This window comes from Balaenoptera musculus, chromosome 3 (assembly GCF_009873245.2).
Source record: "Balaenoptera musculus isolate JJ_BM4_2016_0621 chromosome 3, mBalMus1.pri.v3, whole genome shotgun sequence".
NCBI classification, from domain to species: domain Eukaryota; kingdom Metazoa; phylum Chordata; class Mammalia; order Artiodactyla; family Balaenopteridae; genus Balaenoptera; species Balaenoptera musculus.
The window spans coordinates 114,069,555-114,086,558 of NC_045787.1; the positions used below are offsets into that span (position 1 = coordinate 114,069,555).

The 17,004-nt window shown below is 42.4% G+C and overlaps 1 protein-coding gene and 1 pseudogene across 1 annotated transcript; both read left to right on the forward strand.

The window, feature by feature from the left end:
* Window positions 1–797: 797 nt before the first annotated feature.
* LOC118892712 (mitochondrial fission factor-like) lies at window positions 798–11,867 on the forward strand. The gene is made up of 3 exons (XM_036847548.1): window positions 798–1,791; window positions 5,937–5,942; window positions 11,857–11,867. The coding sequence occupies exon 1, from the start codon at window positions 1,109–1,111 to the stop codon at window positions 1,763–1,765; it is 657 nt and encodes a 218-aa protein (XP_036703443.1). The 5' UTR covers window positions 798–1,108; the 3' UTR covers window positions 1,766–1,791; window positions 5,937–5,942; window positions 11,857–11,867.
* Window positions 11,076–12,298, forward strand: LOC118892711 (annotated as a pseudogene).
* Window positions 12,299–17,004: the final 4,706 nt, after the last annotated feature.

The following is a 17,004-nucleotide window of genomic DNA, read 5'->3' on the forward strand; positions in this document are numbered from 1 at the left end:
TAAACTGGAGAAATGAGATGACGAGTGTTTCCAGGGGGTTAAGGAAAGCAAGGCAGGTCTGTTTCCCCTGTTACTGTGTCCAAATCAAACTCCTTGTTGATGCTGGGATAGTATTTGCCCTGCAGAAGAAGTGAAAGGATGTGTGATGCCAGTGACAGGAACACATCCATCTTCCATCTGGTCACCGACTGTTTCCTGTGATCCTCTACTTTAGGTAGAGAAATCTGTTCTTCTCAACTAGACTGTGAACTTTCAGAGACGTTAACCTACATCTTTTATTCCTTCTATACCAGCCCCACACTACCCACTCAGAGTATTTAAGATAGGACTAGGCAAGGAAAAGCATTTAATACAGATTTTAAAAGTTATTTCTTAAAATACAAGCTAGGCAGTCATTACCCACAAATTATTGAATGCCTGAATGTTCTCAAACCTATGTTTTATTAATTATCCAATGAGAGTATAAAGACATAAGCCTAATTACACAGATTATAGTAATGTCAATAAACTACCAAAACCCGAGTGCTTTGGGACTCGGCTTAAACGTTTCTCAAAAATCTTCTCTAGGTCTTTCCCCGCCTGCTGCGGGCCTCTCTGGCCGGTGATTTGCCCGGGCGCCTCTGTGCACTCGGCCAACGGCCTCTGACAGCGCCCACCGGAGCGCCCCAGGAGCCGGCGAGCGGCGGTCCTCGCCAGGGACTTTCAGCAGGCCCAGGGGGGACAAAAGTGGCTCCAAATCCAGCACATGCATATTGAAGCAAGTTAAAGGATTTAATATGAAGCACAGAAACAGATAATGCCAAAAAGCAAGCAGTAGTTGGTACACATTTCTGGAAAAGCAGTTTCCGTGTTGTTTCGTACAACTCCAAAAAAATTCAGATCTGTAGGGGAATTGTTGTGTAAAGTAAACTGAACTACAGGGAGGCAGTATTCTAATAGCTATTATAAACGTGTATTTACTGTATTAAAAATGAGTAAAAGAACAAGCAATAACACATCACTAGGAAGAGTGAGTGGGGCAGCATTTCCTTCTCCCAGTGCTGCTGAGATGGCGGAAATTAGTCGAATTCAATATGAAATGGAATACACCGAAGGTATTAGTCAGTGAATGAGGGTTCCGGAAAAATTAAAGGTAGCACCACCAAATGCTGACCTGGAACAAGGATTCCAAGAAGGAGTTTCAAATGCTAGTGTGATTATGCAGGTTCCAGAGAGAATTGTTGTAGCAGGAAATAATGAAGACATTCCATTTTCAAGACCAGCAGATCTTGACCTTATACAGTCAACTCCCTTCAAACCTCTGGCACTAAAAACACCACCTCGTGTACTTACGCTAAGTGAAAGACCACTAGATTTTCTGGATTTAGAAAAACCTCCTCCAACCCCTCAAAATGAAGAAATCCGTGCAGTTGGCAGGCTAAAAAGAGAGCGCTCTATGAGTGAAAATGCTGTTCGCCAAAATGGACAGCTGGTCAGGACTGACTCCATACCTGTGTTGCGTGGTGGGTCTGCTGCCGCCACCTCTAACCCTCATCATGACAACGCCAGGTATGGCATTTCAAATATAGATACAACGATTGAAGGAACCTCAGATGACATGACTGTTGTAGACACAGCTTCATTAAGACGACAGATAATCAAACTAAATAGACGTCTACAACTTCTGGAAGAGGAGAACAAAGAACGTGCTAAAAGAGAAATGGTCATGTATTCAATTACTGTAGCCTTCTGGCTGCTTAATAGCTGGCTCTGGTTTCGCCGCTAGAGGTAACCTCAACTCTCAAAAATATTGTCTCAACAGCTGGAAATATAAAGAATTTGCAAACTTAAAAAAAAAAAATCTTCTCTAATCTCCCAGGGCTGTTACGATCCCCCTGCTCTCGTAGTACCCCGTGTATAGATAGCTACCATGCATAACGATGAAGGCCTGTTTACATCCACAAGACATGAACTCCTTGAAGGCAGAGACTGGGTCTTATTCACTGCAGTGGTTCCAGCGCCAAGCATAGCATCTGGCACAAAGTTGGAGTTCAATCAATATTTGCAAACTGTAGATGTAGAATAAATCTAGCGATAACAAATCTTTGCTTGGAAGTGGTGTGTGGATCTGAATAGTAAGTGGGGCCTGTACTCCCTGAACTCAGTACTTAAAGAAACAGAATGTCAAACTTCTATCTGAAATATAAGAGCCAAGGCTCAGGAAATCTGCATGAGCCAGAGAACAAACAGAAACACCTTGGTTCTAGGGGAACCTCAAGGGTAAGGTGGATTTTTATGGCTCACATGTTATTTGCAGATACAAGTTGTGCCAGTAAAAGTCAGCTAACTGGGCAGGTCCTGAGAGTGGAAGAAAATGCCCTACTAACTTCCACTTAACGAAGTTGGCAAAGTTCTTCGAGCAAACAGCTTTTAGAAATGAAAGGCCAGTCTTCCAGGGCAACCAGCCTCTAGGAGACTGGGACTCATTATGACTCTACTAGAAGAAAAATCGGACTCTCTATAAAAGGCCAAGGCAGGGCAGAACTTTGTCTTTTTCAGTGAGCCAAATTCTTCTTCTCCACCCAAAAGCAACAGTTACTGTGTTACTGATTTGGAGGCAGTCTTCCTCATCCCAGGATCCCAGAAGATGCCCTCTGCTTTTTTACAGCAGTAGGAGTCCCTGACTTCTAGACACTGTCACCAGACAATTGTATCCTGAGGATTCAAGTTTTACACCTTTCTATTCCCTGCAAAGTTTCTCAATTCAAAAACAAAGACAAATATTTTAATGTGTATATGGGTGTGCATGTTTATCCCCGGCTGATAGGACTTTTTTTTTTTTTTTTTTTTTTTTTTTTTTTTTTTTAAATTTTATTTTTAATTAATTTATTTATTTTTGGCTGTGTTGGGTCTTCGTTTCTGTGCGAGGGCTTTCTCTAGTTGTGGCAAACGGGGGCCACTCTTCATCGCGGTGCGCGGGCCTCTCACTATCGCGGCCTCTCTTTTTGCAGAGCACAGGCTCCAGACGCGCAGGCTCAGTAGTTGTGGCTCACGGGCCTAGTTGCTCCGCGGCATGTGGGATCTTCCCAGACCAGGGCTCGAACCCGTGTCCCTGCATTAGCAGGCAGATTCTCAACCACTGCGCCACCAGGGAAGCCCTGATAGGACTTTTGGGTGACCTATCTTTACTTCTTTCTTCCTTGTTCCATCTTGCTTTCTAACCTCCCTTCCTCTCTCTTTCTTTCTTTTCTTTTTTTTTTAAATAAATTTATTTATTTACTTAGGCTGCATTGGGTCTTCGTTGCTGTGCGCGGGCTTTCTCTAGTTGTGGCAAGTGGGGGCTACTCTTCATTGCGGTGCGGTGCACGGGCTTCTCACTGTGGTGGCTTCTCTTGCTGTGGCTCATAGGCTCTAGGCACGTGGGCTCAGTAGTTGTGGCGCACGGGCTTAGTTGCTCCACGGCATGTGGGATCTTCCCGGACCAGGGCTGGAACCCATGTCCCCTGCATTGGCAGGCGGATTCTTAACCACTGTGCCACCAGGGTAAGTCCCCCTCTCTCTTTCTTTTGGCCTATTTGCTTATCTGTATTTTCTAATAATCTACTAGGAATATACATTATTTGTATAATTTTTTCAAATGGGTGAGAAAAGGTAAAAACTTTTTTTTTTAATTATAAATTTATTTATTTATTTATTTTTGGCTGCATGGGGTCTTCACTGCTGCACGCGGGCTTTCTCTAGTTGCAGCGGGCTGGGGCTACTCTTTGTTGCGGTCTGCAGGCTTCTCATTGCGGTGGCTTCTCTTGTTGCAGAGCACGGGCTCTAGGCGCACGGGCTTCAGTAGTTGTGGCACGAGGGCTCAGCAGTTGTGGTTCATGGGCTCTAGAGCACAGGCTCAGTAGTTGTGGTGCACGGGCTTAACTGCTCCACGGCATGTGGGATCTTCCCAGGTCAGAGCTCGAACCCGTGTCCCCTGCATTGGCAAGTGGATTCTTAACCACTGAGCCATCAGGGAAGCCCTGGGTCCCTATTCTTGAGGAATGCACTGTAAGCCAGACAATTACAACATGGTTAAGAGTTTAGAAAGAGGCAGAGTGGGATTATGCCTTTTCATCAGAATCTAATTCCCCAGCTCCCCCAAGAAACTGAGAGGGAGAGAGGGTACATGATCACTGACAAAAAGACTATACAGATTGGAAAATTTGCAAAGCTGTAGCTGAAGCCTGGCATCCCTGACTGGCACTGACCAGCAGCTCTGTCTCCTATACCATTAGGCCCTGCCAGTGTTCAGATGAAAATTTTCCAGGGGAATGGGTGTCTGAATGGTGCCCATGCACCTTACTACACAGAATAAGCATGCTCTCAGCATATCAAACTGATGAGGAACTTCAGCAGTAGCATCACAGGCTCCTAGAGAGAGACAGGTACAAGCTAATCATGCCTGCCATAACCATGGAACATTTCATGCAAGTTTTCAGGCAAAGCCCCTCCATACTCATATGTCTTCTAAAAAATACTCTCTCTCTCTCTCTGATTCCAGGGAATTGAGAAAGAAAGTACAAAACCAGGATTTCAGCTGCTTCTGGAAGAGCCAGGAGCTCTCAGAAACAGATGTTAAATCTAATTTTGGAGCCTAATAAAAATGTTGGATATCTAGTTTGTTAGAATGAGTCTGGGATATGGCTCATAAGTCAATGATTCAGTGGAACCTAAACCTACAGTATTGTGTGGAGGGACTTCAATTCCTCCACAGAGCAACTGGTGGGAAACAGCTCACAGATATCAGATGTTCACTCATCCTCCTGAGAGGCCACAAGGAGCAGCTACTTGCTCATTCATTCAGACCTACAATAAAATTGTCTCTGATGTTGGTGGGACATGGACTGTCAAATAATGCCCCTGGAAGCCAGGAGTCCTGGGACTCTTATCCCAGCTCCTCCAAGGACTTATTTTGTAGCCCTGAGCATGTCAGTTAACCCCTCTGTGCCTCAGTTCTGCCATCCATGGAAAGGGACTCCTGCTGCCTTCCTTTCTGGAAGAGATATAGAGATCACATTGGAATATTCACCCCCATGTTTCAGAAGTTAACTGATGATATTGTTCCCAGGTCAGGAGGGATGGAAAGGAAAGTGGAAATACATTATCAAAGTATAGTGGAAAAAGCTCAAGTTTTGAGCCATCGAGCCCTGGGTTTGAATCCTGACCCTACCACTTACCAGCTGTGTGAAATGAGGCAAGCTTCTTTAACATCTCTGACCCTAGAGTTACATATAATACATAAGACAGAGAATAATTCCTGTCTTATAGGACTGCTGTGAGGATTCAAGATAATGTATGCATGGTGCCTGGCACAAGTAGGGACTGAAAATAGTAGAAATATTAAAATTTCTGACACCTACATAAGCCCGGAGGAGGTCACTCTTCTATAAATTTACCTGAGTCAGAACCAGCCCACAGATCAGAGAGTTGGGTTAAAAATCTATGGAGGAAAAAAAAAAAATCTATGGAGGAATCTAACTTCCTAAAGATGATAGGAGAACAAAAGCAGACAATTTCACACTGCTCTCAGCATCCTTCCTCAACCCTCAGCATATAGAAGGAAACTTTCCACCTTCACTCAGCCATGGCCTTGGTATCACTCTGACAAGAAATCTCTTGTCACCCCATGGGACCTGGCTTCATAACCTGACTACAGAATACTGCAGGGAAGGGAGACACAGGATGTTGCAGGAAGGGCTTGCAATTTTAAACATGTGGTTTGGGAAGGTTTCACTGAGGTGACATTTGAGAAAAGACCTGAAAGAAGTAAGGAAGTAAGGCATGCAGACAGCTGAGGGAAGAGAGTCTAGGGAGAGGGTAGAACAAGTTGCAAGGGCCCTAAGGCAGGAGTATGTCTGGTGGATTCAAGGAACAGCAGGAAGACTGAAGCAGAGTGAGCGAGGGGAGAATAATAAGAGGATGGGGTCTGGGAAGGGAGAGCCTTCACATGTGGTCTCTGAAGTGACAGTCCTCCCTTAGGCCTCAGTTCTCTCTTCTAAAAAGTAGGCATAATGGTAATACTCAAGAATAGCATACTTGAAAGGGTAAAGTAAAAAGACAACATAGTAAACAATCTAATGGACTAGGAATCAGAAGACTTGGGTTTTAGGCCTATATCTACTCTAATTGGCTATGTGGCCTGGGGCAAGTCACTTCTCTAAGCCTGTTTTCTTATCTGTAAAATGGAACGATCTTGGTTAACAGAGATTTTTCTAATCTGAAAAGTTATATTGTGCATAAAGTATTTTTCAACAAATGGCTGGAACAACTGGATATTCATATGCAAAAAAAAGAACAGTTATTCAATACCTCATTCCATATAAGAAGTCAAATTGATCACAGACCTAAGTATAAAACTTAAAGTTATAAAACTTATAGAAGAAAACATAGGGGAAACAATTAAGAACTTGGGTTAGACAAAGATTTCTTAGATACAACACCAAAAACATGTTCCTTTAGAGAACAAATTGATAAGCTAGACTTCATCAAAATTTAAAACTTCTGTTCTTGAAAGGCACTGGTAAGAGAATGAAAAGACAAGCCAAACTGGGAGAAAATATTTGCAAAGCACATATCTGATATAAGACTTTCTGTCCAAAATAGATAAAGAACTCTCAAAATTCAATAACAAGAGAAAAAACAACCCAATTTTTTTAAATGGGCAAAAAAACTGAAGAGGGCTTCCCTGGTGGCGCAGTGGTTGAGAGTCTGCCTGCCAATGCAGGGGACACGGGTTCGAGCCCTGGTCCGGGAAGATTCCACATGCTGCAGAGCAATGAATTCCGTGCACCACAACTACTGAGCCTGCGCTCTAAAGCCCGCGAGCCACAACTACTGAGCCCGTGCACCACAACTACTGAAGCCCTCATGCCTAGAGCCCACGCTCTGCAACAAGAGAAGCCACCGCAATGAGAAGCCTGCACGCCGCATCTAGAGAAAGCCCGTGTGCAGCAACAAAGACCCAACGCAGCCAAAAATTAATTAATTAATTAATTAATTATTTTTAAAAAGATAACTGAAAATAAAATTCAATATCCTTGAGTCTGGGATATTGAAAGCCCAGAACAAGATGATCAGCCACTATGTGTGCTTAAATGATCTTGTATTTTTAAAAAGGAAAGCTAAACTCACCCCTTGATCTTCCCAAGGTGGCCCTTCCATTCCAATTAAAACAGACATTTATTTTGTCCACAACATATGGTCACTGCAGTCTCTGGGCCTTTGCCCCATGGTGCTCGTCTTCTGTTCTGAAAAGCAACCAGTTTTTTTTTTATAATTAGTTTTTATTGTTTTTTAAAATTTCTATTGGAGTATAGTTGCTTTACAACGTTGTATTAGTTTCTACTGTACAGCAAAGTGAATCAGCTATATATCCCCTCTTTTTTGGATTTCCTTCCCATTTAGGTCACCACAGAGCACTGAGTAGAGTTCCCTGAGCTATACAGTAGGTTCTCATTAGTTATCTATTTTATACATAGTATCAATAGTGTATATATGTCAATCCCAATCTCCCAATTCGTCCCACCGCCCCCTTCCCCCTCTTGGCGTCCATACGTTTGTTCTCTACATCTGTGTCTCTATTTCTGTTTTGCAAATAAGATCATCTATACCATTTTTCTAGATTCCACATATATGCGTTAATATACAATATTTGTTTTTTGCTTTCTAACTTACTTCACTCTATATGAGACTCTCTAGGTCCATCCACGTCTCTACAAATGACCCAATTTCATTCCTTTTTATGGTTGAGTAATATTCCACTGTATATATGTACCACATAAAAAGCAACCAGTTTTGATCCATAATTTCCTTCAAGGTCTAGTCCAAGGTTCACCTCCCCTAAAAAGCCTTTTCTCAGCAGACTTGACTCACATTGTGCCTCCAGTCCTTGGGGCCCCTCAGTGCCTGCACACAAAGTCATCTATTCCTGCTGCCCACCCCTTCTCTATTTCTACACATAGTACTCTGCTTCCAGGCTGCCAGCCTGTCCCTAACAAATCTGTGAGCACCTCACCAGCAGATTCAGGGCTTTTCATCTCTTGACTCTCCCTGAGTGTCTAGCATGGGGCCAGATCTACTTGCTAAGTAAAGAAAAGATAACCTAGAGAATTTCTATCAGCCAGAGAAGATTCAACCTTTAGAAATTACCCAAATTTCTCAAATCCTAATATATAACAGAATTGAGAATCCCTTTGTCCTATTAACCTTGCCAGAGCAAGGAAATTAAAAATTGGTATACAAGAAGGAAAAAGAAAATACTTATTATTTACCTTCTCATGAGTTCACATTCAGCATCTGTTTTCTTACAAAGTTCCAAACAGCATCACTGTTTACAATTACTAAGAGCCGCATTCATCAAGTAGATACACAGTATTTTACTGATCATTTCTGAGGCTAGATGTTTAGATCGCTTTAAAGTATTATATGATATATGATATGATATTACATTACAGTATATAAGAAATGACACTGTGATCAAATGACACTGTGATAAAACTTTGACTGTGTTTTGGATTATTTCCTTAGGATAGATTCCTAAAAGTGGATCTGTCAGGTCAAAAGTTGCGAACATTTTTATTATGCCTGATGTATACTATAAACCCATGACAAATTCTTAAATACCTTTTGGCTCTAGGATATTATAATTCTACTGCTAAGAAATGGAAGCCCCCAATGGTAAACATTTTTTAAGGCAGGCAGAATAGTAAAAGTCAAGAAAGCAAGACTCTGAAATCAGATTGCCTGAGTTCAAATCCCAGTTCTATCACTTGCTATCTGTATAGACATAAACAAGTTACTGAATCCTTCTGAGACAATGTACATAAAGAACAGGGTCTGGCATGTAGTAAGGGCTCAATAAATGTTAATCATTATCATTGTTTTTAGATTACCAAAAGAAGATGAATCTATAATTCGAAAAGCCAAGAATTATCCTCAAATAATACAGAGGAAATAAACATAAAACAAATGACAAAACAATACTCCTGTACCTAGAACATACATAAGCAGGTTCATTTACTGTGAATACTATTTACACTACTGTGGTTATTAATTACATATAAATAAAAATAAATACCATTTTATTGAGTGCCTGTTCTCTTTAAAAAACTTTACATACACTGTCTCATTTAATTTAATCACCACAACAACCCTGTATGGTGGTAGTATTAATAACAATAACAATGATAGCTAATAATTTCCAACTGCTGATTATGTGCCATGCATGGCTGTAGATAATAATTTATTAATCATTATAAAACCTATGAAGTAGGGCTTTTCATTTTACTATTTTCCTCATTTTACAGACAATATAATTGACGTACACAGAGGTTAAAGAACTTGTCCAAGGTTACATAGCTAATAAGGTAGATATTATTCTATCCACTTTATAGTTAAGAAAACTGAGACTTAGGGACTTCCCTGGTGGTACAGTGGCTAAGACTCTGCACTCCCAATGCAGGGGGCCTGGGTTCAATCCCTGGTCAGGGAAATAGATCCCACATGCTGCAACTAAGAGTTTGCATGCTGCAACTAAAGATACTGTATGCCACAACTAAAGATCCCCCATGCCACAACTAAAAGATCCCATATGCCACAATGAAGATCCCACATGCTGCAACTAAAGATCCCATATGCCACAAGGAAGATCCTGCACACGGCAACAAAGATCCCGAGTGCTGCAACTAAGACCCAGCATAGTCAAATATTTTTAAAAAATGAAAAGAATGGGCTTCCCTGGTGGCACAGTGGTTGAGAATCCGCCTGCCAATGCAGGGGACACGGGTTCGAGCCCTGGTCTGGGAAGATCCCACATGCCGCGGAGCAACTGGGCCCGTGAGCCACAACTACTGAGCCTGCGCGTCTGGAGCCTGTGCTCCGCAACAAGAGAGGCCGCGATAGTGAGAGGCCCACGCACCACGATGAAGAGTGGCCCCCACTCGCGGCAACTAGAGAAAGCCCTCGCACAGAAACGAAGACCCAACACAGTCATAAATAAATAAATTAATTAATTAATTTTAAAAAAAAATGAAAAGAAAACAGAGATGGAAAGAAAATTGTCTATAAAGGTAAGTAACTGAGGCAGGCTTTGAACCAGTATCTGTTAGACTCTCAATCCACATTCTTTTATTCTACCACTCTGCCAACTTTATGTGGATTTTCTGTGTACAGAGAATGCCCTATATAGATAACAAATGTTTAAGGCTGGCTTCCCTCATCCTTGCCTTCTTTTTCCACAAGCCATGGGATACTGAGGATGGTCTCATTTTAACATGTGCCTCTGAGAATATAATTGGGAAGGCAAGCCCAACATGAAAGCCCATATACTGAAATGTGTCCTTTAAAATGATTCTTTCTTTCTCCCGAGGCATTATGTGTTGTAGTCCTTTGAGAATGCGTACCTGAGAGTTTCTAAGGCTTACCTTTCAGATACTTGGGGATTCCTAAACAGGTGCTTACAGCAACTCTTCTTCAAAAGATTTTTCAAACGGTTGCTACAGAAAGGTCTCATATTTCCCTCTGCCTCAGAAAGTCCTCAAAATTCTCACCACTTGGAGAAACAAAAGCTGCTTCAAGCCTCCCAAAACACCTGGAAAATACTCACATTTATAAAGACTGAACCCACAGGAAGAAACTGGGATTGAAGTCCTAACTCTTGAATAAGCTGATTGCTTCATCTTGGACAAACTATTTCCCTTCTCTGTGTCTCAGTTTCCTCTTCTGCAAGATGAGGCATTGGATTAGATGGTTTTCCAGGTCCACTAGCGCTCTGATTCAAGGACGAAAATTAACGTGAGTTTGGAGTCTATAGCAGTGCAATCCCAGGGGGGAACAATTGTATGAAAGTCCAAAGCCCAGATTTGCAACCATTAACAGAAACAGATTTGCAACCATTAACTGAAACCCACCAGGGCTGGTTTAACTTCAACAGGGAAGGAAAGCGCCCTGGGATTCTGATTTAAGAATGCAAGTCGGGCTTTCTTGAGACGCGCCTCGCTGGGAGAGTGTCAGGGGCACCGCGCCCCCGTGGCAGCCTGCAGTCGGCGGCTTCAGCTCGAGGCCCGCGTCGCCATGGCCACAGTTCCCAAGTTGCTGCAGCAGCAGGAGGAGGACCACAGCAAGCTGAGATCTGTATCAGTGGACCTGAATGTTGATCCCTTGCTTCAGATTGACATACCTTATGCACTCAGTGAGAGAGATAAAGTCAAATTTACAGTGCACACCAAGACCACGCTGCCCACGTTTCAGAGCCCAGAGTTTTCTGTTACAAGGCAACATGAAGATTTTATGTGGCTAAATGACACTCTTATTGAAACTACAGACTACGCTGGGCTTATTATTCCGCCTGCACCTGCAAAGCCTGACTTCAATGGCCCTTGAGAGAAGATGCAGAAACTGGGAGAGGGCGAAGGGTTTATGACCAAAGAAGAATTTGCCAAGATGAAGCAAGAGCTGGAAGCTGAGTATCTCGTGGTCTTCAAGAAGACTGTGTCTTCCCATGAAGTCTCTCTTCAGCAGCTCTCCTCTTACCCTGTTCTCAGTAAAGATCGCAACTTTCACATTTTCCTGGAATATGATCAAGATCTAAGCGTTAGGCGGAAAAATACCAAAGAGATGTTTGGTGGCTTTTTCAAAAGTGTGGTGAAAGCACTGATGAAGTCCTTTTTTCAGGAGTTATGGTGGTAGATGACTTCTCTGAACAAGAGAAGCATTTCCTCAGTAACTATTATGATAGGATCAAGGGTTCCTTTGCAAAGGCTGACAGAATGACCAGCACTCATAAAAATGTAGCAGACGGTTACATCCACACCGCAGCCTGCTTGCATAGCCTGGCTTTAGAAGAGCCCACGGTCATCAAAAAGTGCCTACTGAAGGCGGCTGAGCTATCTGAAAAACTTAGGAAAGTAGAGAGTCGAGTCTCCTCAGATGAAGACTTAAAGCTGACAGAGCTCCTCCGATACTACATGCTCAACATAGAGGCTGCTAAGGATCTCTTATACAGACGCACCGAAGCCCTCATCAACTATGAGAATTCAAACAAGGCGCTGGGTAAGGCCTGGTTAAAAAGCAAAGACATCAAGCTGGCTGAGGCACACCAGCAGGAATGCTGCCAGAAATCTGAACAGCTTTCTGAATCTGCAAAAGAAGAGCTAATCAATTTCAAACAAAAGAGAGTGGCAGCATTTAGGAAGAATCTGATTGAAATGTCTGAACTGGAAATAAAGCATGCCAGAACGTCTCCCTCCTGCAGAGTTGCATCGACATGTTCAAGAACAACTGAACAAAGGATGTGAATGTGAAGGAAGCCAGCATCACTTGCACTCAGATCATTACCACGGAAGATTTATTGCCTTTGACTTTAATTTAAAATTATGTGAATAAATATTTTGATTTCTAAAGATCTTAACACTTACCCATGTTGGTTTAAAAATATTTCTACTGCATGCTACTTGGACACAACTAATCTTTATGCATTTAATACCTCAGAGTGGGTAGAACCTAAGTACTGGGTTCTCCTCTAATTTGTCTTTCGTAATTAAGAAAGGGTGCGGGAATCTCATGCCTTCTGGAGCCTGTGTAAGGAGTGGCCTGACACATGCTGCCTCACTGTTCCATGTACCCATGCCCCTACAAACCAGTTACTTTAAGGTAGGTGCCAATTATAACAGATAAGTCAGCCACTTGTTACAGGTAAGAGACACTACATCTCTTCAGTAGGTAATTTTCCCTTTCTTACTCTCCTGGTTCTTTAATCACCTTGAGTTGTTTGTACTATAACAAGAGCAAGAAAAATCTCATATCTCTTTGTATACACCCTTTTCAGCCCCATTTTTGTAGTAGGGGAGAGAAGCATCTTAAGGGTATAAGAACAAGTAATAAGGCCTAATTTAGAAGGTGGCCAGATCTACATTAAAAAAGATGTGACCCCCTCCCTAATGGGGGGGGCCGTATGTGTGTGTTTGGACTTTTTATAAGGTGTACAATAAAATAATAATCCATGCTCTTAAAAAAAAAAAAAAAAAGCAAGTCCTGGGAATTCCCTGGTGGTCCAGTGGTTAGGACTCTGCGCTTCCACTACAGGAGGCACAGGTTCTATCCCTGGTCACCTGCAAGCCACATGGCACTGACAAAAAAAAAACAGAATGTGAGTCCTTTGAGAAACTATTTAACATGGACTTGAAGGATTTGGTGGAGGAATGTAGGCAGTTGGTAAAGGAATAAATCTTCTTCAACTTTGCAGAAAAGAGCAAAGCAGCATCAAATCCCTTTCATATGTTTTTCCCTGTGCTAAAGACAGGAGCAAAGATAGGCTCCTGCTGCCACCTTGTGGCACATTGGACAGCTTAGAAGGAAGGGTTTACTCAATCTGGGTCCCCCCCACTCTAAAATACCCTCAAGAAACCACATCTTCTTTCTCCCTTACAATTACACAGAGCTTGATTACTCACCAAACACTTTCAACCCTATGATCTTGTTTCATTCTCCCAGCAACTATGTTGAGTGGCAGGAAGGAGTTATAATGCCATTTTACCAGACAGACTATGTGATTTACCTACCGTCACGGTAACTGGCAGTCAGGACTTGAACACACATCCTGACTCTAAATGAGACAGTTCATTCATTACTATGTAGGAGTGGGGATGAAACAGGTTCAGGTATGCTCTAGGCCTAGGAATTTGAGAGAGGGAAGCTTGGGAAAAGGAAAGCTCAATTTCTTGTGCAGACACAACTGGTCACAGGCTACAGTCAGGCTGCATGTCTATAGAAAAAGACATCCAAATAAGCCTGGATTCCTGCCTTCCTTCCTGGTTTGCACATTCTTGGTTAACATCTCTAGCCACTCCAGCTGGCCTCCCTCCCTCTGCTCCCCAACCCCAGCCTATACATCGGGGCTCAAGACTTATAGCTAAATGCTGAACACCAAACAGATCCCAGGCAAGGGAGCCACAACATCCAGAAATCAGCAAGAACTACTGGGAGCACTGCTGTGTCCCTGGGTTAGAGCTCATAAGATTTGTGGCTCAGCCAAAATCTTCTTATAAGTTTTCATGGGAAGCCCAATTGGCTTGTCTCATAATGATGTCACACTCACTGAAACACAAGGGGCAATGCTGGGGTTACATGATTTACCAACGGGCATACAGGAATGGCCTAAAATTAATCTGAGTGTCCAATTACTCCAAGGCAACCATAACTTCTTTGATATGGAATTACAAAGCCCAGTGCCTGGGGCTTCCCTGGTGGCGCAGTGGTTGAGAGTCTGCCTGCTAATGCAGGGGACACGGGTTCGAGCCCTGGTCTGGGAAGATCCCACATGCCACGGAGCAGCTGGGCCCGTGAGCCACAACTACTGAGCCTGCGCATCTGGAGCCTGTGCCCCACAACGGGAGGGGCCGCGATAGTGAAAGGCCCGCGCACCGCGATGAAGAGCAGTCCCCGCACCGCGATGAAGAGTGGCCCCCGCTTGCCACAACTAGAGAAAGCCCTCGCACGAACCAAAGACCCAACACAGCCATAAATAAATAAATAAATAAATAAGTAAGTAAATAAATAAAACATTTGCTATTTAAAAAAAAAAAAAAAAAAGCCCAGTGCCTAAACCTTCCACCACCATAGGCATTCCTTTTGGTTCATTCATTCAGTCATTCCCTAAATGAGTAGAGCACATTCACCAAATGAGTAGGGCACTGTTATAATCCCTTTGATTGAGATTTTGTCGCCTAGTGGTGAACAGAGGGAAATAAGGAAAGAACATAATTACAAATGCATGTGAGATATATATATTAAGTACTTGGGGGTTAGGAGGGAAAAATAAGATTCCTTCGGTTTGGGTGTTAGGGGATTGGGGGCAATAAGTGGATAAAGAATGATTTCACAGATACAGAACACAAAACACTTTGCAGTCTGGCCTTTACAAACCTTCTCTGCCTTCTCTCCAGCTACTACTTTGTTCCTACCCTACCATATTCCGAACATAAATTTTCTTCAGTAATTTAAGGATTAAGAGTTTAGGCTTTGGAATCAGATAGATCTTGGTTCTAATCCCAGCTCTGACACATTATACAACCTTGGGCAAGGCTGGAACTTCCCCAAGCCTCAGTTTCCTGATCTGCAAAGTGGAGATTACAGTAATACTCATTTTAAAAGGTTTTTGTAAGAGTCAACTGATATCATGTATGCAAAGCACCTAGCTTTGTGCTAGATGCACAGTAAAAACATAGTAAATAGCAATCAATATTGTTAGCTATCTCTGTGCCTTTGATCTTGTTTTCTTTGCCTGAGATTCTCTTCATATTCTCAGACTGTTTTACCCCTATTTCTCTTTGAGAGCCATCACAAAAGTCTATTTTCTTGAGTGCCCAGGTCCTGCTAGCTGTCCCTCACTGAGTTCAGAACCTTTGTTCATACCTACCTGTGTTTATGTGATATCAACTTGTATTTGTTTATGTCTGTCTTTCACGTCTGTGAGGCTCCAGAGGACAGCAACTGAGTCTTATTCATTATGCACTAGCACCTAAGCACAATACATGACTCATGGTACCACTAGAGAAATTACTGTTGAATAAATAAGATAATATTTGAACTGGATCTTAAATAAGTAGGATTTATTATTTTTAGTATTTATTTATTTATTTGGTTGCACCAGGTCTTAGTTGCAGCAGGCGGGCTCCTTAGTTGCGGCTTGCGGGCTCCTTAGTTGCAGCTTGAGGGCTCCTTAGTTGCAGCACACAGGATCCTTAGTTGTGGCATGCAAACTCTTGGTTGCGGAATGCATGTGGGATCTAGTTCCCTGACCAGGGATTGAACCTGGGCCCCCTGCATTGGGAGCTCAGAGTCTTAACCACTGCGCCACCAGGGAAGTCCCCAATAAGTAGGATTTAAAGCATACTTCCGAATGGCCTTTTAAATGTGAATATTAACCTATTAATGTTGTACACTAAACCACTGGAACCCACTATATTGAATAGCAAGCATTAGCCTTAAGATGGGCTGACAGCATCATCCACCACAGTACAAACAGCAGAAGCAAGAAGAAATAAAATCCTGAAGGCTGTGGAACAAAAACCACAATCACAGAGAGTCAAACAAAGTGAAACAGCAAAGGATTGTGTCCCAGATGAAGGAACAAGATAAAACCCCAGAAAAACAACTAATTGAAGTGGAGATAGGCAATCTTCCAGAAAAAGAATTCAGAATAATGATAGTGAAGATGATCCAGGATCTCAGAGAAAGAATAGAGGCAGGTGTCAGGAAATTGCAAGAAATATTCAACAAAGACCTAGAAGAACTAAAGAACAAACAAACAGAGATGAACAATACAATAACTGAAATGAAAACTACACTAGAAGGAATCAATAGCAGAATAACTGAGGCAGAAGAACGGATAAGTGACGTGGAAGACAGAATGGTGGAAATCACTGCCACAGAATAGAATTAAGAAAAAAGAATGAAAAGAAATGAAGACAGCCTAAGAGATCTCTGGGACAACATTAAACACACCAACATTCACAGTATAGGGGTCCCAGAAGGAGCATAGAGAGAGAAAGGACCTGAGAAAATATTTGAAGAGATAATGGCTGAAAACTTCCCTAAAATGGGAAAGGAAACAGCCACTCAAGTCCAGGAAGTGCAGAGAGTCCCAGGCAGGATAAACCCAAGGAGGAACGCGCCAAGACACACAGTAATCAAACTGACAAAAAATTAAAGACAAAGAAAAAATATTAAAAGCAACAAAGGAAAAATGACAAATAATATACAAGGGAACTCCCATAAGGTTATCAGCTGACTTCTCAGCAGAAACTCTGCAGGCCATAAGGAAGTGGCATGATATATTTAAAGTGATGAAAGGGAAGAACCTAGAACCAAGAATACTCTACCCAGCAAGGCTCTCATTCAGATTTGCTGGAGAAATCAAAAGCTTTACAGACAAGCAAAAGCTAAGAGAATTCAGCACCACCAGACCAGCTTTGCAACAAATGCTAAAGG